At 39.6% G+C, this 25,432-nt stretch overlaps 1 protein-coding gene across 3 annotated transcripts in view; it reads left to right on the top strand.

The window, feature by feature from the left end:
- The window catches only part of APH1B (aph-1 homolog B, gamma-secretase subunit), a 36,369-nt gene that overhangs the window by 7,679 nt on the left and 3,258 nt on the right, over positions 1–25,432 (top strand). Inside the window, exons 5-6 of one of the 3 annotated variants that reach the window (XM_019755376.2) lie at positions 15,403–15,530; positions 20,587–23,882. In XM_019755376.2, the coding sequence (XP_019610935.1) occupies positions 15,403–15,530; positions 20,587–20,754 (296 nt within the window). In that variant the 3' untranslated portion in view covers positions 20,755–23,882. The other 2 variants (XM_074327609.1, XM_074327610.1) reach the window with 2 other exon arrangements.

The raw sequence follows: 25,432 nt of genomic DNA, 5'->3' as shown, positions 1-25,432 counted from the left end.
AGAAAAAGTGCTACACACCTCATTGCTGAAAATCATTATGGTCACCTTCGAAGTACTCCCCTTGGGAAATTATGCACTGACGCGGTACCTAATCCACCCTTCAAAGCAATTTTGGAACTCTTTCTGGAATGGCCATCAGAGCTATCGTCATATTACCCTGGGTGTCCTGAATGTCATCAAAATGTCTTCCTTTCAATATTTCTTTTATCTTTGGGTAAAGAAAGAAGTCATTGGGGGCCAGATCAGGTGAGTAAGGAGAGTGTTCCAATACAGTTATTTGTTTACTGGCTAAAAACTCCCTCACAGATAGTGCTGTGTGAGCTGGTGCATTGTCGTGATGCAAAAGTCATGAATTGTATAGAATTGTTGACAAAAAGTTCAGGTCATTTTCATCTTTTTCAAGCAGCCTTTTCAGCACTTCCAAATAGTATACTTGGTTAACTGTTTGTCCAGTGGTACAAATTCATAATGAATAATCTCTCTGATACCAAAAAAGGTTAGCAACATCGTTTTGACTCTTGATTTGGATTGACGGAGCTTTTTGGGTCATGGAGAATTGGCTGACTTCCATTGTGCACTTTGACTCTTTGTTTCAGGGTCTTATTGGTGCACCCATGTTTCATCACTGGTGATAACACAGCCCAAAACATCGTCTTCCCTCTCCAAAAGGGTTTGGCAAACTTTGACTCTCTTTTGCTTTTGTTCATGGGTGAGCTCCTTTGAGACCATTTTTGCACACATCTCATGATTTTGGGTTAAGATTTTCCCGTTTCTATATGGATGTTTAGTTAGTCTGCTATGCTTCTCACAACCAATGATTTTGACGCATAATTCGATGAATTTCTGCAATGTTTTCGACAGTTCTGCTTGTTACTGGCTGCCCTGACTTCTTTTCATCGGTGGCACATTCTCTCCCCTCAGAAAAACATTTAATCCATTTGCACACTGCCGTTTTCTTCATGGCATTATCCCCATAACCTTGGACTAACATGTCTCTGATTTCACTTCCGCTCTTGCCAAGTATAACAAGAAATGTAATGTTTGTTGCTGTACTTCAAGCTCAGACATTCTTGTGATGGCACACTAAAACATGCAACAACAATAATGAACGCCACTCACCAAGACACCGCCACACGTCCACACGAACGCAGCTGTGAGACACTGATACACCAAGGTGATGAGACCTTACTGAGCTGTTTGTACAGTGCTGCCAGTGTAAGCGCACGTTGCAAACTCAATTGTCAGCCTTCATACCTTATCTTCAAGTCAGTTGGGTCACTCGGTATTACACAAGCTCACTGTCCTTTTCTACCTTTATGCCTTCACTCCTGTTTCCCCACTGCCTACAATGCCCTTCTTTATCCCTGGATGTAATTTATATATGTATCATTTAAGGAATAGCAACCCATTCCCCCTGTTCCTTAAGAACTAGAACATTAGCAGGAACTTAGAGTCTCTTGTTCCCCCTCACTCCTTCCTCACAGGTAACCGTTGCTCTGATTTTGTGTTATTAATTCCCTAGGTTAACCAGGTTTGAAAGTTAGGTTTTATACGTGTTTTGTTTTGAATGTAAAACATGAAAGTTTTACTTTCATATATGTGTCTGAAAGAAAATTAATATTTAGTTTTTCTCCTTTTCAACATTTAAAACTAAATCATACTATATTCTTTTAAAAAGAAGTTGAGAGGAAAAAGGATGATAGATGACTTGACCCTTTTGTCCAAAGATGCAGCATAAAAGGACCAACTCATTTCAAAGTGCTTTTTCATCCACCAGATAAAAATTGTTATAATGCAATGATCACATGTTTGAGAGTTGGTAATATACATAATTAAGAGTTCTCTGAAATTCCACAAGAAGAATCTTTTTTTTTTAATTATTGGGGTGACAATTGTTAGTAAAGTCAAATAGATTTCGGGTGTACCATTCGGTAATACATCATCTATATATCACATCGTGTGTTCACCACCCAGAGTCAGTTGTCTTTCCATCACTATATATTGGATCCTGTTTACCCTCATCTACCACCCCCCCTCACCCTTTACCCTCTGGTAACCACTAAACTATTGTCTGTGTCTGTGAGTTTTTGTTTCTTCATTTGTTTGTCTTGTTCTTTCGTTGTTTTCAGTTTTATATACTGAAATCAGTGAAATCATATGGTTCTCTACTTTTTCTGTCTGACTTATTTCACTTAGCATTATAATCTCAAGATCCATCCATGTCACAAATGGTACTATTTCATCTTTTCTTATGGCAGAATAGTATTCCGTTGTGTATATATACCACAACTTCTTTATCCATTCATCTATCGAAGGACATTTTGGTTGTTTCCATGTCTTGGCCTCCATAAATAAAGCTGCAATGAACATTGGAGCACATATATCTTTACAAATAAATGTTTTCAGATTTTTTGGGTAGATACCCAGGAGAAGGGTTGCTGGGTCATATGGTAATTCTATTCTTAATTCTTTGAGGAACCTCCACACTGCCTTCCATAATGGCTGCACCAGTCTGCATTCCCACCAACAGTGTATGAGGGTTCCTTTTTCTCCACAGCCTCTCCAACACTTGTTACTATTTGTTTTGTTGATGACAGCCATTCTAACTGGTGTGAAGTGATCTCTCATTGTGGTTTTTATTTGCATTTCTCTGATGATTAGTGATGTTGAGCATTTTTTCATATGTCTATTGGCCATTTGTATGTCCTCATTGGAGAAATGTCTCTTCAGGTCCTCTGCCCATTTTTCAATTGGATTGTTTGTTTTTTTGTTGTTTAATTGTATGAGTTCCTTGTGTATTTTGGATATTAGCCCCTTATTGGAGGCGTTTGCAAAAATCTTCACGCATTCGGTTGGTTGCCTCTTTATTTTGTAAATGGTTTCTTTTGCTGTGCAGAAGAACCTTTTAAGTTTGATATAGTTCCATTCATTTATTTTAGCTTTTACTTCCCTTGCCTTTGGAGTAAAAGTCATAAAATGCTCTTTGAACCCAAGGTCCATAAGTTTAGTGCCCAGTTTTCTTCTATGCAGTTTATTGTTTCAGGTCTTATGTTTAGGTCTTTGATCCATTTTGAGTTAATTTTGGTACATGGTGACAGATAGCAGTCTAGTTTCATTCTTTTGCACGTGGCTTTCCAATTCTCCCAGCACCATTTATTGAAGAGGCTGTCTTTTCTCCATTGTATGTTTTTGGCTTCTTTGGCAAAAATTAATCTGTCCATATTTATGTATGTTTATTTCTGCCTTCTCAGTTCTGTTCCATTGGTCTGTGTGTCTGTTTTTCTGCCAGTACCACACTGTTTTGATTATTGTTGCCCTGTATTACAAGCTGAAGTCAGGAAGTGTGATACCTCCAGCATTGTTCCTTTTTCTTAGGATTGCTTTGGCTATTTGGGGTCTTTTGTGGTTCCATACAAATCTGATGATTTTTTGTTCTATTTCTTTAAAAAATGCCATTGGGATTTTGATGGGGATTGCATTAAATCAGTGTATTGCTTTGGGTAATGTGGCCATTTTAACTATGTTGATTCTTCCAATCCATGAACATGGAATGTCTTTCCATTTCTTTGTGTATTCAATTTCTTTTAAAAATATCTTATAGTTTTCAGTATATAGGTCTTTCACATCCTTAGTTAAGTTTATTCCTAGGTATTTTATTCTTTTTGTTGCAATTGTAAAAGGAATTTTTTTTTCATTTTTCTCGATTTCATTGTTAATATACAGGAATGCAATGGACTTTTGTACGTTGATTTTGTAGCCGACAACTTTACTGTGTTCATTTGTTTCTAATAGCTTTTTGGTGGAGGGCTATATATAGGGTTTTCTATATATAGCATCATGTCATCTGCAAAAAGTGGCAATTTAACTTCTTCATTCCCTATTTGGATGCCTTTTGTTTCTTTCTCATGCCTGATTGCTCTGGCTAGGACTTCCAATACTGTGTTGAAAAGCAGAAGTGATAGGGGACAGCCCTATCGTGTTCCTGAACGTAGAGCAAAGGACTTCAGTTTTTCACCGTTAATTATGAGATTAGCTGAGGGTTTGTCATATATGGCCTTTATTATGTTAAAGTATTTTCCTTCCATACCTATTTCATTTAGTGTTTTAACCATAAATGGATGTTGTATCTTCTCAAATACTTTTTCTGCATCAGTTGATGTAATCATATGATTTTTGTCGTTTATTTTGTTTATGTGGTGTATCACATTGATCGATTTGCATATATTGAACCATCCTTGTGCTCCTGGGATGAACCCCACTTGGTTTTTTTTAATGCATTGTTGCTTTCAATTGGCTAGAATTTTGTTTAGGAGTTTTGCGTCTGTATTCATCAGACATATTGGTCTGTAATTTTCTTATTTTGTGATGTCCTCACCAGGTTTTGGTATCAGGGTAATGTTGGCCTCATAAAATGAGTTAGGGAGTACTATCTCTTCTTCAGTTTTTTGGAAGAGTTTGAGTAGGACGGGTATTAGATCCTCTTTGAATGTTTGGTAGAATTCACTAGTGGAGCCATCTGGTCCCGGACTTTTGCTTTTGGGAAGGTTTCGGATGACTGATTCAATTTCCTTACTAGTGATCGGTCTATTTAGATTTTCCAGTTCTTCGTGATTCAGCCCAGGAAGGCTGTATGTTTCTAAGAACTTGTCCATTTCTTCTAGGTTATTGAATTTGGTGGCATATAGTCCTTCATAGTATTCTTGGATGATCCTTTGTATTTCTGTGGCATCTGTGATAACTTCCCGTCTTTCATTTCTGATTATATTTATTTGTGTCTTTTTTTATCTTAGTGAGTCTAGCCAAGGGTTTGCAAATTTTATTAATCTTTTCAAAGAACCAGCTCTTTGTCACATTAATTTTTTCTATTGTCTTTTTGTTCTCTGTTTCATTTAGTTCTGCTCTGATTTTTATTATTTCCTTCTGATGACTTTGGGTTTCATTTGTTCTTCTTTTCTAGTTCTTTAAGGTGTAACATGAGGTTATTTATGTGGGATTTTTCTTGTTTCTTGAGATAGGCCTGTAATGATATAAATTTCCCTCTTACAACTTCTTTCGCTGCATCCCCAAAATTTTGGTAGGATGTATTTTCATTCTCATTTGTTTCTATGTATCGTTTGATCTCCCCTCTTATTTCTTCTTTGACCCAGTTCTTTAAAAGTATGTTGTTTAATTTCCAAATATTTGTGGTTTTTCCTGCTTTCTTTCTGTAGTTGATACCCAATTTCAAAGGCTTGTGATCAGAGAATATGCTTGGTATGATTTCAGTCTTTTTAAATTTGTTGAGGCTAGTTTTATGTCCCAATATATGGTCTATCCTTGAGAACGTTCCATGTACAATAGAAAAAAATGTATGGTCTGATGTTCTAGGATGAAGTGCTCTATAAATGTCAATTATGTCCATTTCATCTAATGTGTCATTTAGGGCTGCTATTTCATTATTTATTTTCTGTTTGGATGATCCATGCATAGCTGTCAATGATGTATTTAGGTCCCCTACTATAATTGTGTTTTGGTCAGTTTCTCCCTTTAGTTCTGTTAGTATTTGCTTGGTATATTTCGGTGCTCCCTGATTGGGGGCATAAATATTGATAACTGTTATGTCTTCTTGTTGTATAGTCTCCTTTATCATTATGAAATGTCCATCTTTGTCTCTTGTAACTTTTTTTATCCTGAAGTCTGTTTCATCTGAAATCAGTATGACTATACCTGCTTTTCTCTGGATACTATTTGCTTGGAATGTCAATTTCTACCCTTTCACTTTGAGTCTGTATTTGTCCTTGTAGCTGAGATGTGTCTCTTTGAGGCAGCATATGGTTGGGTTTAGTTTTTTGATCCAATCTGCTACTCTGTGCCTTTTTATTGGTGAGTTCCGTCCATTTACATTTAGGGTGATTATTGATATATGAGGATTTCCTATCAGTCTATCTTTGGTTTTCTGGTAGGACGGTGACTCCATTTTTTCTTTGCCTTTTTGTTGCTGTCTATTATTTCAGTGTGGTGGTATTCTATGATTTTTCCCCGTTTCTTCTTTTATTATGTTATATATTTCAGTTGTGGATTTTTTTTTGAGTGGTTACCATTAAGTTTATGTAAAAGAAAGTTTCATATTTAGAATATTCCATTTTCTTCAGCATGTTTATTTTCTCCTTATGCCAATTCAGACCTTTACTGTTCCCCGCTTTTATGTTTTTGTTGTGTCAAATTATTCCTGTATATGCTGGTCGAATAACCTCTTCAGTATTTCTTGTAGTGCAGGTCGTGTGTTAGAAAATTCCCTCAGCTTCTGTATGTCTGGAAAGGTCTTTATTCCTCCTTCATATCTAAAGGATATCTTTGCTGGATATATTATTCTTGGTTCATAATTTCTCTCTTTCAATAGTTGGAATATTTGAGTCCACTCCCTCCTTGCTTGTAGAGTTTTTGCTGAAAAATCTGATGATAACCTAATGCGCTTTACTTTGTAGGTTACTGTCTTCTTTTCTTTTCTTTTTTTAATTTATTGGGGTGACAATTGTTAGTAAAATTACATAGATATCAGGTGTACAAATCTGTATTACATCATCTATAAATTCCATTGTGTGTTCACCACCCAGAGTCAGTTCTCCTTCCATCACCATATACTGGATCCCCCTTACCCTCATCTGCCACCTCCCACCCACTGTCTTCTTTTCCTTGGTTGCCTTGAGGATTCTTTCTTTGTCATTAATTTTTGACAGCTTCAATACAATGTGCCGTGGAGAAAGCCTGTTGGGATTGAAGTAATTAGGTGTTCTATCTGCTTCTTGGATTCAAGGATCCAGGTCTTTCCACAAGTTTGGGAAGTTCTCATCAACTATTTGTTTGAATATACTATCTGTTCCCTTCTCTCTTTCTTCTCCTCCTGGTATGCCCATTATTCTTATATTGCTCTTTCTGATGGAGTCAGAAAGTTCTTGTAGAGTTCTTTCATTTCTTTTAAGTCTCAAGCCTCTTTCTTCTTCCATCTGTGTCATTTCCAGGTTTCTATCTTCGATGTCACTGATTCTTTTCTCCATCTGGTCAGCTCTATTACCTAAGCTGGCTATTTCATTCTTCATTTCTTTTATTGAGTTCTTAATCTCCAGAAATTCTATTTTTAAAATTTCAATCTCTTTGGTAAAATGTTCATTTTAAGAAGAATCTTTTAAAAGTAGTTTTTTAAAACCCCACTGTATGTTTTGTTATCTTCATAAGTTGTATCATTGAAATAAGGGACCCTGTGCGCATATTCTTTAAATTAAATCATTATTTACGATCTATATTAATTTCTATCCTCAAGAAGCTTACCCGCTAGTAGGGGGAATAAGATTAAAAAAAAATTATTTCAATACAGTTTAAGATAATAATAGAAAAGATATTAGGAGGTAGACCAAATTGAAAAACAAATATTGCTGCAGAAGTTCAGAGACATTCTGTATGTTGTAGTGATCCCCAAACCACAGGCTACTTGTTCAGCATTTCAGTTCAGGCCTAGGCATCTCCTGTCTAGATTACTACCATCAACCCCCAGCTGGTCAGTCTTTCCTCAGCATACTTTCCACGTGAATCCATCCTGTATACAGCCACCAAACTAATCTTCCCTATAAAAAAATGTGTAATGGCTTTCCAAGGTCTATACGGTAAAGTCAAGGTCCATTACATTTGGCTACAAGTTAGAGGACAGGAAAGTGTATTAATGAATTGGACATATTTAGTGGTGCTTGTAACATAAACTCTCTTTTAAACATTTCATAATTAGAATTTTGAAATTTCTGGAATTTTTTAATGATTATAATACTGAGTGTCAGGTTTTTAGAACAAATGTATTATTAATAGCTAAAGTCTGTTAGAATCCAATGTAAATGAACACAACATAATCATGAGGGGGTTTTACTGCTACAGTTTTCTATATTATCCTAAGTTAGTCTGTTGTACTGCTACATCAGCAATTTTTTTTTTTTTTTGGTTCTGAAGTAGCATTCGTTCTCCTAATGGAACTTATTCTTCTGCCAGCTTCTCTCACTAGATGGTGCTAACTCCCTTTAGTAAGCTAGGCTGTTTTCTTTCTTTTTTTTTAACGGGCTCAACTTTTTTTTTTTTTAATTATTTTTATTTATTTATTTAAGTCAAGTTGTTGTCCTTTCAATCTTAGTTGTGGAGGGTGCTGTTCAGCTTCAAGTTGTTGTCTTTTCAGTCTTAGTTGTGGAGGGCGCAGCTCAGCTCCAGGTCCAGTTGCCGTTGCTAGTTGCACGGGGCATAGCCCACCATCCCTTGCGGGAGTCGAACTGGCAACCTTGTGGTTCGGAGCACACGCTCCAACCACCTGAGCCATCCGGGAGCTCAGCGGCAGCTCAGTTCAAGGTGCCGTGTTTAATTTTAGTTGCAGGGGGCGCTGCCCACCATCCCTTGCGGGAGTCTAGGAATTGAACTGGCAACCTTGTGGTTGAGAGCCCACCGGCCCATGTGGGAATTGAACCGGCAGCCTTCGGAGTTAGGAGCACGGAGCTCTAACCGCCTGAGCCACCAGGCCGGCCCTAGGCTGTTTTCATAAGACTAGCTTAAAATGATTCTCTTGGAAGATTTTCTTGGAGGAAAGTAAAAGAAAGGTATGCTAGCAGTTTGGGGATTGGATTTGTAATTTCTGTAAATTCATGGGAAAATTTAAAGAAAATAAAATACTTTAATGTCTTTAGCTAAGTTAGGATGGCAGGCTGATCATGCTGTGAATATGTAACTCTAGAGTGAAAGAACAGCTGTTACTCTATCATGTGTGAGACTTTCTTATTTGTTATAACATCCTTTGGAGCATAAACTTTGAATTATACATTTAAGAAATTACTCTTAATTACATTGAAAAATAACCCCTAATTTATATATATTTGTTTTTGTTACTTATAACTGCTGTCGTTACCGCTTATTTAGGCATGAGCTCCATTTTAATTTTTCAGTTAAATCTTTATATGTTAGTTGAACATATTCCATTGTGAATACCTAAGTAATGATCAAAGTAAGGAATATGGGGTCACTAATTAGTATATCTTTGTTCATGTCAGTAAGATATGCATGGTACACTGTATGATACCTGTGTATACATGGGTTTTCATGTTCCAGGCAGGCATAGTTTATAAATAATATGTATATATGTTAATTCCTTTATATTTGTAGTTATGTAGTAAGCTAGCTTTGATTAGAATCATTACCATTTCTTGGTAATGCTAGATAGAGGCAAAAGGATGGGGTTGGAGTCCTAAGTTCAGGTCTTATCCTGGCTTATTAATTTAGTATTTTGGACAATTCCACTCAATCATTTAATCATTCATTCCACAAATAACTATTGAGCATTCTGATTCAATAGTCATACCAAGATATGCAAATACAGCCCAGTTAATGTCTGTAGCTTCCACTCATAGTAGGGAATAGAGACAACAGCGGATTACAATAAAGTGTGATGAATATGAGGAGGAGGAGGAGGAGCCAGGAGCACACAGAAGACAAGTCTACCCCATGCTCAGATGGTCCTGTGCTTCTCCTTTGTAGTGCTCATTGCAGTTGTGATTCATTGGTCAGTCATTTGTTTATGTCGTTCTCTAGCCGGATGCGAAGCCATGTAAGTGTAAGGACTGTCTGTCCTGTTCACTGCAATATCCCAGCACCTTGTGGAGAATTTTGTTTTTACATGGACTCATAAATATTTATTTTAAAAAATGAAAGCGAAGCTGTGCCTTAAAGAGATTTAAAGGATAACTATCGTCATATACCACTTAACGACGTGAATGTGTTCTGAGAAATGTGTCATTAAGTAATGTTGTCATTGTGTGAACGTCACAGAGTGCACTTACACACATGTACAGCCTACTGCACACCTTGGCTACATGGTCCAGCCTATTGCTCCTAGGCTACAAGCCTGTACAGCATGACACTGTCAAAACAGCGCGAGATTTAATCAAGCACAAGAGAAAATGATGCAATCAGGAGATGCAGTAAACGAGATGTAGGAGGCTGCTGCCAGTGTAACACGGCATGCAGAGGCCACTAAGCCTTTCTGAAGGAGAAATCAGTACGGGTAAGACCACATGCAGAGGATTGTGTTCAGTGCTGAGCATTGTGATTTAACAGGAATACTGTAGAATTAAAATTGGTATTGAACACTGTCAGTGTGGTGAAAGATCTAGAAGCTGTGTCCTATGGGGTACAATAGAAAGAAAGGAATATTGAGCTTGAAGAAAAATGAAAGTAAGAAGAATGTGGGAGATTCATTCCATCTTCGTTCCACTTTGTCATTTCTCTGTAATAGAATTATACATTCACTCCCTTGCATGGTCTCCGGGTGGCCAGAATGTACTTACCTGCCCCTGACTTTGAGCTTAATCATATCACTTGAATTGGCCAATTAGTGAACGTGATGCAAATCAGAAGCTTAAAAAGCACTTGCATCGTTGGTCTGCCCTCTTGGGCTGTGGTCCTGTGCCCACTTAGCCAGGGCCCCAGAATGAACATGTGTAGAGCAGACCTGGGCCCAGCCTGCAGTGAGGAGCCAAACCCAGCTGTACCAACAGCCTGCATCCAAGCTGCCCAGTCGAATCCAGCCTTAATTAGTCAAAGTACAGTCAACCTTTAGACCAGTGAGCATGACAATAAATTCTTGTAACCCAGTGAGTTTCTGTTTTCATTTATTCACTTTTTCCCCCACAATATTTTTAAGTGTAATCTCTACAATGTGACAGTTTGTTAAATGTTTAGACTTTTAAATGAAAGCTTTTTATAAGCAAGACTGTCTCAAATAATTACATTACCAACTGCAAAGTGGTAGAGAAAACATAATACTATTAATCACACAGAAAAAATGATGGACACCAGAGATTAATCTGCAATTCTTATCCTTTTCTGAATTTATTAGAATTTTAATATCTTAAAATGAATTTATCACAACTAACTGTACTGCTCATGACACAAGGATATGCCATATGCTGTAATATGTCATCAATTTTGTCATTATATGTCATCATATTTTTTCATTATATCAATAGTGTAATAGTCTTTCCTCCAAGCTGCTCAAATAACTGAGAATGGAAAATTGTACATTTGGAATGTCTTTTCACTAAACCTTGGCCGGTTTTAGACTCTAGTAGCCTGTGATAAATTATCAGGTATGCACAGCAGAGGTAGCCATCTTTAGGCCGTTTGCAAACAGCAGCTCAGTGGATTGCTTCACAGAGTCTGACTGAAAGACTGTCTTGGTGGCTCTTCCAGGTGTGTTCCATGTCACACTGATGTCTCTTTCCTCACATGGCTGAGTGGCCAGTTCCTGCTCAGGCTGTTCAATGTCTTCTGCTTCTCTATTCTTTTCAGGCCTTGTTTCTTCTTCATGTGCAAATTGGTCCTTATTTTCTTTGTCCACTGCTGCTTTTAATTTTGGGTGGTTTTTGTGATCTCACAGAGGTGTTGTTTTCATAGCACTGATGAGTAAAGATGATTTGCATTGGAAAAAAGTAACATTCTTTGAGTATCATCTAGCATAGTATCTCCATTCAGCACCTAGGAATACGTTTTATCCACTGCTTCCAATATTTATAATTTGAAAGGGGAGAAAAACCCACCCTGTTTTCAAGTTGATTGATCAGCCTGGCCTTCCTCAGCAACCGCAGCTTGATTCCGTGCAGCGCCAGGCTGTGCTTGGAGGACGTGCTAGGAGTTCTGGCATTTAGCGACCTGCAGGCTCCATGCCCGCTTTTCACCAGTATGCTCCTCACTGCTGGGACCACTTGCACCAGTTCCCTCTTCTGCAGAGAATCAGAATGTTGCTATCAGGGCTGCTGCATTGCATAGTTTCTGGGGGACTTGCTCACATTGTAATGGGTTTTAGTGAAATACTCTGAAGTTTTCCAACACTATTCCTGAAACAGGTTTTAGCCAAATTTCCCAGAACCTGACTTATTTTATGCATAAAAGTTTCTAATACTTGGACCAAGAAGCCAGTAGTCCACTGGTGGTCACATCCTGCCTCTGGGCAGCTAAGGCTGGGCCCGGGCTTTGGGAAGTTCTCCTCCGTCCGTTGCTGCCACCACCCAGCAGCAGCCCTTGGCTCTCTCTGGCATGGTCAGAGATGCTCTGAGGTTGTCAGCGGAAGCCAGATGGTAGCAGTTTTCATGCTGGCAGGATCCAGCATTAGAATTAGTTGCTATCTTAGACTGTTTGCAAGGACAGAAAAGTAGATACCAGGAATGAGGGAGAAAGAGACAGATGTGAAAATGAGATTTATGAACCTGTGTGCTAGAGCATTTGAGTTACATTCAGGAAGAATAAAAGAACCAAACAGTAAATGTAGCCTCTTAAAGATAACGCTGAAACATTTTGGTTAGAAATAGGTTAGATTGAAACGTTCTGTACCAAGAGAATTGGACTTAAAAGATTATTAGAAGAGGAAGTCCATTATCAAACTAGACAGCGACAATTTCACAGATATACAACACTTACTAGAATTGTTCAGCTTCCGATTAATGATCCAAAACATTAGAAATTATGAATGTTCCTTTCATTAATCCGGATTATAAACTAATTTTGATATTCTTATGGTTAATTTAGAGAAGATTTCTTTTTCTCCTTTTAAGAATATTAGAGCAAATCAAACTTTAAGATTAGAGTCACTGAAGGACTTTTCCAAAAAAATTAGTTTCAGGTGTACAAAGCAACACAATAGACATTTATACCCCTCGTAAAGTGATAACACCCCTCCCCCAAGCTACTACCCCTCTGACATCTAATTGTTACAATACCATTGGCTATCTACTGAAGGACTTTTTGAATTTTATATTTAGGAACATAAATGTGAAAGGTTTTGTAATTAAACGATAGTACCCTAGAGATACTGTTAGCAAATCTTCATTTCTAGTTAGTGTTAATTCCATTTATTAGAAGTATCAAAATGTATGTATGTAGGAGTATCGAGCATGTAGGTAGCTCTAGCTACAGGTTTGTGGCAGAATAATTTACATACCCATGTCTCAGTGTCTGGTGGGCCTATAACCAATTGCAAAGGGAATACACAATAAATCCCAGTATCCTAAGTAGCGCAGTGCAGTAGTAAAAGCTTATGAGGACCAGAAGCCAGCCAGAAACTAGTGTTAGCTGACTAAGCAGTCAAGTGGAGATGTACGATGCTGTAATAAATGTTGAAGCTTTCCCCGTTAGATGTTAATAAGACAGTAAACTGACAGATGGGCCCTGTGTTTTGTACATCACGACAGCCCCAGGGCTAGAGCAGTGCCTGACTTAGACAGAGGCATTGACTTTCCTTTGGAGATAGGAGCGATCCATCAGAGATACTTTTTAGCAGGAGAGGACCCTGCAAACAGAAATATGGATCTGGAATTTGGGGGGGGAAAGGTCAGGGCTAGTGATATCTTGAGGCTGCTTGTCTGAAACACAGAATAATGCTCTTTTGAATGAGAATGAACTGAAAATTCCATAAGTAAGAGCATTTTTCAAGTAGCTGAACTCCAGGACTTGACCATAGGAGCCTGACTGCCTAGATCAATATTCGTGGTAATGCAAAGAGAGAAGGGCAAACAAGCTGACAAAGAGAGGACACATTAATGGTGTCATTGCTTTTTCTTGACATCTGATTGACATCTAGGATTTAGAAGAACCTTTGTATGTGAACATTTATGCCTATGCAGATTACAGATTCTACCCTGGTCTTTCTTGACATAAACTTAATTCCTGAGTGTCTTCAGTGGTCTCAACGACATCGTCACATCACCATACGTTACCTTCAGGGCAACTTCCCTTTCCAGGATCATTACTTGGATCAAAATACATCATGTTAGTTTAGTCTGTCATTGTCCCAAAGTTTTAAAAAATCCCTCTTCTACTTTAAAGTATTTACCATCATTACAGAAATGATGGCATGCTATCACTAGATGTAACAACTTGCTTTCTTCCAACCATGACAGTTACGTCTTTTTAATATTGTTTTGGAAACAAAAACTCACAGACACAGACAATAGTTTAGTGGTTACCAGAGGGTGGGGGGAGGGAGGTGGTAGGTGAGGGTAAAAGGGATCAAATACATGGTGATGGAAGGAGAACTGACTCTGGGTGGTGAACACACAATGGGATTTATAGATGATGTAATACAGAGTTGTACACCTGAAATCTATGTAACTTTACTAACAATTGTCACACCAATAAACTTTAATTAAAATAATAATATTGTCTTGTGTGTTTTTGACTTTGTGTAAGTAAAATAATAGCTGTTTTTCCTCAGTATACTACCCCCCAACATTATATTCTTGAGATCGTGTATATTGTAGATCCATGTGTACACGCACCATAGTTTGTCTATTCTGGAAATGATGGACACTTTTTGTTATTACAAATAATGCTGATATAAATATTCTTGTGTATATATATCTCCTTGTGCAAATATATGAGAGTTTTTCTAGAGCAGTGGTTCTCAGACTTAACTGCATCAGAGTCAACTGGAGGATTTTAAACAGATTGCTGGGCTCATTGTCTGGTTCTGGAAGTCTGGGGTGGGTCACCTTAATTTGCATTTCTAACAAGTTCTTAAGTGCTAGTGATCTGCTTCAGAGTATAGACCTAGCCACTGAATTGGTGGAGTGAAATAGTGTGCCAATTTTTAACTTTCCTAGGTAATGCTGGATTGTTTCCTACTAGCAGTGTGAAAGATAATTATTAGATTTGAATTTTTGCCAGACTGGTGGGTATTAATGGTCTCTTATTAGATGGTCAAAAAGGAAAAATTGTATGCTGGTTTTTTTCATGTTAAAACTTTCAGAATATGTGGAACTTAACCATTTAAATAAAGAATGTTGTCCAAGATACACACACACACACACACACACACACACAATTCCACAGAAAAACTTGTGTGTGCTAATCAAATTGAATTTCAGTTGCTTAAGAAGAATCTTAGATAATTATTACAATGTTTAATATTTTTATTCTTCCATTGGCCTTTAAAAAAAAAGATCCAAAGAGAAATTCCACTTTAGTGAAAAGACTTGTGTAAACTGAAGCTACTCCTTTTAATTGAGAATAGTCTTAACTAGTAGAGAAGGCTAATTCAGAAAAAGCTGATTAGGTATCACAATAGTTTCATTGCATTCCTGAGAGAAACTCCTTGAAAGCCAGATTCAAGCTGACTTTTAACAGGTTCACATCCTAGAGAAGCTGCTGCAGACCTGAACTCTTGTTCAGAAATGTTGCTTTCCGTGTTCACGTTTGAGCAAATGTGTGTCAAGGTTCTGCTTCTGTCAGATGGTAGTTAAGCTCTCAGTGATGTGATGTGCCCCACGAGCCTGTATATCATGACTGCGTGCTCAGTGGGCTTTGGCGTCTGCTGTCCACAGGACCGGGCACTAACTGATGACTGTCTTTCAGCTTTCATGACGCTGGTTATCATATTGCTGCACATTTTCTGGGGCATTGTATTTTTTGACGGCTGTGAGAAGAAAAAGTGGTACACCCTTCTTGTAGTTCTTCTGACCCACGTGCTGGTGTCAGCCTTGGTAAGTATTGCCACCTTGCTCAAACCGTGTTTTTTATTGGAACGTAAGTCCACATATCTAAATGTAAATGAAATACATGCTTGTGGGAAAATGAGGAAATTTAGAAAAGTTGTTTAAAAGAATGAATGAATGAATGAATGATAAGTTGTCTAAATCTTACTACAGAAAGATAACTTGTTGGTTGAGCTCATTAAAGATTTTTTTCTAGTGTCTTTTTTTAGTTTTTTTTTAAAGATTTTATTGGGGAAGGGGAACAGGATTTTATTGGGGAACAGTGTGTACTTCCAGGACCTTTTTTTTTTTTTCCCAAGTCAAGTTGTTGTCCTTTCAATCTTAGTTGTGGAGGGCGCAGCTCAGCTCCAGGTCCACTTGCCATTGCTAGGTGCAGAGGGCGCAGCCCACCATCCCTTGTGGGAGTCGAATTGACAACCTTGTGGTTGAGAGCCCACTGGCCCATGTGGGAATCGAACCGGCAGCCTTCGGAGTTAGGAGCACGGAGCTCCAACTGCCTGAGCCACGGGGCCAACCCCTCTAGTGTCTTTCTTTTAATGGATATGGTTAAACCAGGAATAGTCTTGCATTATGCTTATGTTATGTGACACATCTTAAACAACTTCCATGTTCTGATAAAGCCTTTTCATATATACATTTTAATGGCATTATATCGTTACATAAAAATTACAGTTTGCTTAACTGATCACTTATATTTCTACTTTTGGTTATTGTAATGCTGTCTTGGACAACTTTGTATATGAAACTTTTTCAATATGTTGTTTAGATTCCACGGAATAGAATTATGAAGTCAAATGGTGTGAATATTTTTAAAGTCCTTGACGAAAATTGCTAAATACTTTCCACAAGGGTTGTATCATTTTTTACTCTATCTGATTGATAACAAGAGTGCCCATTTCACTCCCTCCTCTCTTGACATTATAATAATGCCAGTCTTTAAAATAAATAATGTTTAAAAAGAAAACTTGACTAGATAAATTTTTAAGTGCTATGGAATGCTTTGGTTCTGACTATTTTTAATTTGTGAGATATTTGAATTAGAATTCTCCTCACCACTGCCTTGTCCAAACCCTTATCATGTCTCATCTAAAGTATTTTAAAGGTTCCTTCTGATAGTCTTCTGGCTCATGTTTCTCTCCTCTCCATCCATTTAGAGTTTATGTCAGGTTGTCTTATGCTGGCTGGGCTCCTTCTTCTCCGATCCAGCCAAAATGCAGTTTTATTGCCTCTTCTACCAAAAACCTTTCAGTGGTGGTGGGTAACTAAAGTTACCTTGAATATGATGGATGGCAGCTATGTAAAGCCAAATCTTCATGAAAAAGACTTGAAAGAGAATGCATTCAAATATTAACAGCTTTTATCTCTGGATGGATTCTTTTATTCTTTATAGTCTTTGGCATGTTCCAAATTTTCTACAACATACACTTTTATAATCAGAAAGGAAGTTACATGAAAGAGCAAATGTTCTTATGGATTCAACTATTTGTTCATTAGACAAATATTTATTGAGTGACAAATATTTATAAATATGTCTATGTATTATGTTCCAGGCCCTGTTGCAGGTGAACAAAACAAAGATCCCTGCCTTGACAATCTAGTGGGGGGAGAGAGAGACAATAAGCAATAGACATAATAAAAATTATACAGTAGGTTAGAAATTGACCAGTGCTATGGAAGAAAGGAAAAGTCGAGCAGGTTAAAAGGGATCTAGAGTGTGGGGGATGGAAGGATGTTGAATATTTGAAGTCGGTAGTGAGAGTAGGCTTCATCGTAAAGGGGGTACTTGAGCAAAGGCGTGACGTTAGAGTTGGTCACGTGGCTGTCTGGAGACAGAGTACCCTGGACTGAACAGCAAGGGCCAAAGGCTGGGCATGTCTTCGTGTGTTTATTGGCCTTTTGGGTTATCCTTTTGTAAAATGTGCAAGTCTTTTGCCCATCATTCTATTGGATTGTCTGTCTTTTTCATTTTGATTTTTCGGGGTTCTTTATATATTCTTTGTTTAAAAGAGGCCTTTGGCAGATGTATGTATTGCAAATAACTTCTTCTATTATGTGGTTTGTCTTTGTTCTTCTACTGTCTTTTTATGAACAAAACTTATGTATTGTAGTCTAATCAAGTTTTTCTTTATGGCTTGGATTTAAAATTCAGTGAATTTTAGGTATAGAATTATTCTAAAGTAGAATCCAGAAAACGTTCAATCCCTGCCATACCCACAGATGCCTCTTGAGAAAAGCATTCTTTCTACATAAAGTGCTACCTGCAAAACCCGCCTGTTTCCCTGGCCAGAGCCGATAGGCAGGGTGGGTGCCTTACCCAGGCACGAGTGCAGGTAGGGTGAGGGGAAGGAAAGTAAGAAGCCTTGGAGGCTCTTCCTTTATTCCTGGTAGACAGAGGGATACGGTGAGAAACTGACCCAATCAGATCGTCCCCTTTTGTTAAGTGTAAATGCTAGGCTAGATGGGAACCTGTCACCCCACCTTATCCGGGCCCAGCAGAGGAAGTATCCCTCCTTCTGTGAAAGGTCAGTCCTTTCTTTGGGCTCTACACCTAATCTTTCCTGCTTAAGGATGTCAGTCCCTTGATTGTGTCCTCTCCTTTCCCGCTCTCCATCAGCATACAGACATACCTTACATAAAACTCTTCATTATTGCCTCTTCCCCTTCTAGGCACCCCCCCCCCTTTTTCCTGTTCCTCATCGCAGAAAAACTTCTCAGAGTTGTCTGCACAAATTCTGTCTCCACTTCTTCGCCTCTCATACTTCTGGTCCAATCTGGCTTCTATAGCCACCCTTTTAAAACCACACTTGTCAAGGTCAAAAAGGATCTCCATTTCTCCAGATCTAATGGACATTGTTCTTTTTTCATCTCAGCAGCCTTTGAAAAGAAGTCTTGTCAGTTCTTATCATCCCCTCCCCATCTCTGCCTCCACCACCCTGGCCTAAGTCACCATGCCGTGCTCCCCTCGTCCAGTACATAATCTTGCTCACTAGTCTCGCTGCTTCGCCAGAGGCTCCTTTAATTTTTCTCTGTAGTTTTAAAAATCTGAAGTCATTCAGCTCCTCTAGCTAAACCCCTCTGTGACCTTCCATTGCGCTGAGTATAAAATCCACACTCCTCACAACATGCTTCGTAGCTGGCCCTGCCTTCTCCTCTGACCTCCTCTCACGTGCTGCCCCTCCAGCCCTACCCGTGATTGAGGTGACGTCTCAGGTTCTCAGCGGCACTGAGCTCCTTTGGTTCCCTCCCTCAGTCTACACAAGGCTGGCTCATTGGTCCTCCCTGGGGCTTTCCCTGACTACCCGAGGTAGATCACCTTGTTCTTAGCTGTTCTAGCACCCTCACAATTACAGTTGTTCTGTCCTAGCAGTCATCACAACTCGTAATTATTTCATTAATTTGTTTCTTCATTCATGGCCTGTCCCCCTTGCTGGTATATAACCCCCATTAGCATAGACACTTTGTTCTTTACTGTTGTATGACACAGCACCTCTTGGCATCCCATCAGTATTTTTGTTTTTCTAGACTTGACTCCAAGAGGCAGATAAGTTTCAATTGGGCTCTATTTTTGTGCTTGTTCCTTTTCAGGGCGTGTTTTTCTTATGATGGAAGTCAAAACTCTTAAGAAGCCAGGTATTTCCATGCTCATATTTGGTTGTACTTGGTGTATATTATATTCACTTGCCTTGCACTGCTCAAAGGAAGACAAAGGGCCAAATCATAATTGAGTGAGTCACAAGGAAAAGACCCTCGCAAATAATGCTACTATGTGAGGATGTAAAGAGATGAGAACATCATATCATAGGAGTTTGAATAGAAAAGCAGGGACCAGGTACTGTAGACTTTGGCAGGCCAGTGTAAATATTTTGCATAATACTCTAAGGCTGTTAAGCAGGAGCATAACCTAATCAGATTAGGGTTTTGCAAAGATCCCTTGGACTGCCTTTTGGAGGCTGGATCACAGCACTATCACTGACTGCATAAGTGAAGCAGTTAGACCAACAGGGAAGTGAGTGCAGGAGTCCAGATTAGAGATGGCTGACTTGGTCTAGAGAGGTGTCCTGTTAGTTATCATTTGCCCCCAGGTCCGTTTGCCACCTTCATCTGCCCTACTCTGTTGCCTAGGAAACGAACCCATTCAGATTGCATCATACAGGCTTCGCTGCTTATTCTCTTCCAGTTGTGTTTGATCCAAAAAACAACGTGGTAAAAGAAAACACAAAGAGAAGAGTCTGTCTTCCCTCTGCTCCCTCCCTGCTTCAGTACAGAAGTGTGAGAGGTGGCAATTGCAGCCTTACCTGGGAGCCCCTCTTTCAGGAGTCCAGCTTTCGCTGGGTTTCAGAACATTTCTCCCTCTTGACAATTCAAGTCTGGGTATGGTCATCACGTACTGCTCGGGATGGTCCTGGATGGCCCAGTATCCCTCAGAGGCTACTGTAGTCTATTTAACCTTGAAATTGTTCCTTTATTCTCTCAATTTTAACACGTTTAAGTGGATTTCTCTTCCTTTTCAAAATCCTGCCAGATATATGTTAATTATGAAGATAAAAAGGAGACCAATTTGGGATATTTAGAAGTTTACCTCAGCAGAACTGACTGGTAGATTGGAAGTTAGGGAGTGGGGGTAAGAGAAGAATGAAAGCGAACTCCTAGCATTCTGGCTTAAACTATTGGATGGATGTATTTTCAGTATTTTTCAAAATGAACTTTTGGAACCCACAGCAACCCAAATTCTAGGAGCCGATTAAGTAACACAGAAATGATTATAAGCGGGACCCACGTTATGTAACACGTATCTTCTCTGGGATATTCCCTTAGGTTCCGGCTTCTGGTGACCTTGTAGGGTTGCCACTCGGACATTGTCCATTGACTAGTTTAGTCGTGTGTGTCTGTGGTTCCAGTGCTCCTTCCACATGACACACATCGTCGTGTTTGGTGAAACGCACCCAACTATGAGAAGTAGTCCATCTTTTCCTCTATCTTTGCTTCCTTCCCATGTTTCATAAGCTTGTTGTGACACCCAAGCTGACGCCTTTTTCCTTTGCAGACCTTCGTCAGTCCACATTATGGAATAAGCCTGGTGGCGGCATATGTGGTCATGGTGCCCATGGGCATCTGGGCGTTCTTCGTGGCCGGAGGCAGCTGCCGGAGCCTGAGGCTGTGCCTGCTCTGTCAGGACAAGGACTTCCTCCTTTCCAGCCAGCACTCCAGATAACCTCCCGCACCAGTGCCTCCCCAGCAGGAAGCTGCGTCTTTACAGGAAGCGCAACTGTGCCTTTTTCTCAAAATCCCTTTTCCTGGTGGAATTTAGAAAAAAACAAAGCTGTCTAGATACGATATGGCTTTCGTGCAACAGCTCTCTGAAAGGCATGCATCAGTCGTGTGCCGCCTGGCTGCACAGGAGAACATAGAGAATACTGATTTCTGGGCTCCACCCTGCAGATTTCATCGGTCTGGGCATTTGGTAATTTTGCAAAGCTTCCTACATGGCTCTGATGTGCAGCCAGGTTGAGAATCATCGGTGTCCATATAGGAACTTCTGGGGCCACCGTAAGTGAGTAAGAATCAGATGTTTAGCTCTTTCCTAACTCACCATGTGCTGAGCAAGTAAATATCTGTCAGAACCTGGTTAGCCTTTGTCTTTTTCAGTTCTGAAGGCACGAAAGGCTAAAGGGCTAGCGTCTCTGTGAACTGTGTTTGTGCACTTCACTGTGCCCTGTTTTATGAGAACGTGGGAGACTGTGCTTCTAAATGCAATAATAATAAATTGCACTGACTTACTATGATAATTTAGCCAAAGTAAGCTATTGAATAATAAGCTGTTTTTGCCTGTAGTTTTTCTATTCTAGATGTTGCTTTTTGAGGCATTACTTGTTTTTGAGCATAGATTCAGTTTCTTTAACCAAAAATCAATTGTTTTCTGACTTCCTGGGAAGCTAGTATAAAACCAGGAATTTTTGTGCCATTCTATAAGTCTCCGCTGGGTTTAGGGCTTTCCACGGGCTCTGCCCCACAGCAGTGCTTACCCGCCGAGTGCTAGTTGCCGGACTAGTTGAGGTGAATCCCGTTATCCCATCTCTGAGCCGCTCTGAGGGCTGTGTGGAGTGATGTACCCTGGGACAGGCTGCACTGGAGCTGGAGGAAGTTTACAAGGAAAACAAGCCAAAAGGGTGGCGTTGGCACTTTTAATCTGCTCCTGTGATACTAACCAGCACTTCCCCCTAAATGGTGTAGTGGAACATTGGAAATGTGTCTTAAACTGCCAAACCCATGCTTTTACATAATCCGTATAGTCTTTGGATCTGAGAAATATCTTTGGGTTTTGGTAGCAGATACAGCACTCCCTTAATAGGAATACCCAAGGTGTTTGTTCAGCTTCTAAACAACCCTTTTGATTTTCTTTATAAAGAAGAAATGCCAGTGATTTGTGCCTTCACTCACTAGAAAGTGTTCCCAGTTGATGGCTTTTAGGAAGCTGACAGTGTGAAATGGAAATTTCTTACACAAAGTGAATCCCACATGTGTAGTAGGAACATCCAAAATAAATAGGAGCCGCAATGGGCAGGCTCGCCAGTGACATGAGTGATGGAAGAACTTGACAGCACTGTAGTGGGAAAGAGTAGGACCGTGTTCACAGTGAAACGCGGCCAGCGTTTTGGGCTGCCCACTCATCACTGGGGCTGGCCAGGGACCAGAACCTTACACGGGAATGAGACCTTTCTCAGCGAAATCCCCTCCCATGTTTACATGACTACAATTGCCTGATGTAGGGATTCAGGAGCGGTAAGGTTTCTAGCAAGGCTGTGAACAGTCTCATGAGCAACTGTAGTTATTCCCCTGAAGTCTACTTTAGTCCTAATACCAGTGCTTGCGCTGGGGTCTGCAGTTCTCCACCTTTATACAGATTTTCCCTAGACTAGAAGAGTCATAGGCAAAGTCAAGGACATGGAGACTAAACAGTGAGACTTACTGTGCAGAGCTGAGTGGAACAAGATCCCACTGAACTGGGCTTACTCCTGGTGGAACACGGTGTTCCACGTTTGATGCACAGGATAAGAAAAGTACATAGTAGTTATTACTATTGACTTACAAATCTCTTTACTGATCTGTAAAGTGTAGAAAAATCTGAGACTATTAATATTACTCCTACTTGAGCTCTGAGGATGTCCTCTGTGCATTAATAGTGTAATATTAAGGAAAGAAGCTAGGATATTGTAAAATCTCATTTATAAAAGCTCAGGCGAGAAGAAAATTGATGGTGAGATTGTTGTCTTAGTTCAGGCAGTTATTTCCTAGTCCTTGATTGCCTGTGAATGAAGGAACTTTGTAATCCCGATTTCTCCTCGAATGGGGGCCCCGCCACGTTAGGTTGGGCACTGTTGGTGCAAAGAGCCTTCCAGCCTTGCTTTGCCTGATGCCAAGGAAGCCCAGAGGGAGAGTACAGTCTTCCTCCATTGCTGTGTGTAGATTGAGGTACAATTTTTTGTTGTTTCCGTATTCTGAGCTTTCTGAGCCCTGATAGTATTCGGAGAGGAAGAGCTGGTGTTGAAGTCACGTGTTCTCCTCCAACAGGGCTCTCAGTTTGGAGGGAAATGTGGGTACAGCACAGTTGACCTTGGAATGCGAATACTGTTGCCGCGCTGAAATATGTTGCCACGTGAATAATAGAGACTGATTGTCTTGCTCTCTAATAAATTTGTATTTATCTTTAATTCATTTGAATTAGTAGTTGTAACTGGGGACGTTTTTGTTACTTAGATCCTGGCCTGCCTCCCTGGCAGTATAGTCTCTTGTAGTGCATCTTAATGGAAAGATGGCTGAAAGAAAGAAATGATGGTATCTGCGGACTGCATAGAAAACGTCTTTTGTTCCCAGTGTTAATATCTTTATTCTCAAGCACATGTCACTGTGTGCTGAGAGTGGCAGCTTCACTCCAAAATGCTAGCTATTCTGATCCGCAGAGTTGATAGCACTGCCAAGCATTCCTCGAGAGTGCTGCGTTTTGTTCGCTGCGTTTTTCCCGGGCCCCACCATTCCTGCCTCCAGGTAGACAGAGTAGATGTCACAGCAAAACAATTTTAAAGTCTTTTCTTTGCTTAGAGCATTTTGTTTATGATTGCAGTGTTTACATTCCTCCTTTAGTAAAAGGCTTTTTACTTCATTCTGTTAAAATTTAGTGTTAAAAGAGGGGGGTACTGTATGTACATACAACATGTATCATTTTATATGTTATATTGTTATGTCATATATACTTGCAATACCAGACCTTGCATTCAATGCTTAATGCAATAGACTCTTTCCAGACCCGTATTTTTCAGTGAACAATAAAAAGATTGTTTGGCACTGCTTGTTTCCCGTGTTTCCTCTTCTTTCGAATAATGTATCCTTTGGTATCTGTTATTCCAGTTTTTGTCTCTTATAAAACTTGGCTATACATTCTATTGTTTATGACTGCTCAGCTCTGAGACTTTTTCCAAAGAGAAATCTTTGCTTTCTGATTTAAAATCGTAAGGCGTATTTCATTTCTGTGTTCAGAAACAATTTGGTGCAGAGAAATTCCTTGAGGTCTCTTAAACCAAGTGGAGCAGAATCCTCACAGATCCTGGACCTGCACCTTGAAAAATCTAATTGTAAATTAGTGAATTTATGAAGCATCATCTAATAGTGACTAAAGATGGGCGTCGGCTGACAAGGAGAGTACAGTACGGTTTCTCCCCAGAGGCCGTGAGTAGCCTGTAAAGCCCTTTGTTTTGTTTTTCCTCATTGAGGAGACAGTGCAGCTAAGTGGCCGAGCCTGGTCTTTGTCATCAGCTCTCCAGAGAATCATTATGACATGAAACTCAAAAACCTCTTCACTCTGCTTCGACATGTGGCTGCTCTGGGTTTATGTTGACGGTGCTATTGGGTGAAATATCCACGGGGACCAAGGGCTCTCTGCTCCTAACTTGTAAGTCAGTGGAAACAGTGTGTATTCCTCAGGTAATAGCCCCGATTAGTGTACAATTTTGTCAGCCTTCCATACTGAAATTGTGGCTCTAGTTTAATTATTCTTTGTTTGGTATTTAGTTGGAACAGGGATTTCCCCGTGACCAGCTTAACACGTGAGAAACCTCCAATGGAAGGAAGTGTATATTTTACCTTCACTTCATTGAAAATGCTGAATAGAAGGAACCACTCAACTGGCTTATGGTCTCAGTCTCAGTAAAAGAATTGGGGGTTTGACACATTCTGAGGTGATCATAGTAATAGTTTCTGAGCCCTGAGCAGGTCCCGGCTTTAAGTCTCAAGAATTTGTAGGTGGTACTTGTTGTTTAAGTGTGGATCACTTTAAACCTTGCTTCTACTCGTAATAAAACCATACATTTTTCAGTGCTTGGGCAGAATCAGAGGTGGAGTTTACAGTGTTTACTCAGTGCTTACCATGGGTGGAAAATAACAAGATGGTGGCGATCTCTGTCCTCAGAGACTATCTAATCTAACTGCCCAGATTAAAACATGTAAGTATTGTTTAAAGGCAACTACTAAATGCACTACAGAGTCTGAAATAATATAGAATAGCTTAAGTACATAGATGACACTTAAAATGTTAGGAGTGGATTAAGGGCACATAGGAAATGGATGTAGATAAGAGGAAAAGGTGGAGACTGGGGACTGAGCCCTCGGTCACTGCAACTGAAAGGTTGGAAAGGGGAGGTGGCATCCCCACTGAGGAAAGAAGGAAAACCAGGAGAGAGTGGTGGCCTGAGAGCCACGGGAAAGTATGTCAAATGCTGCAGAATAATGAGTAAGATGAGGAGTGAGAACTGATCGTTGCATGTAGAGAGATGGCATTTGCTGGGTGACCTTGATAAAAGCAATTTCAGTGGAGGGGTGAATACCTAAATGCAACGGAT

This window comes from Rhinolophus sinicus, linkage group LG03 (assembly GCF_036562045.2).
Source record: "Rhinolophus sinicus isolate RSC01 linkage group LG03, ASM3656204v1, whole genome shotgun sequence".
Taxonomy (NCBI): Eukaryota; Metazoa; Chordata; class Mammalia; order Chiroptera; family Rhinolophidae; genus Rhinolophus; species Rhinolophus sinicus.
This window is presented reverse-complemented; position numbering and strand designations above follow the sequence as displayed.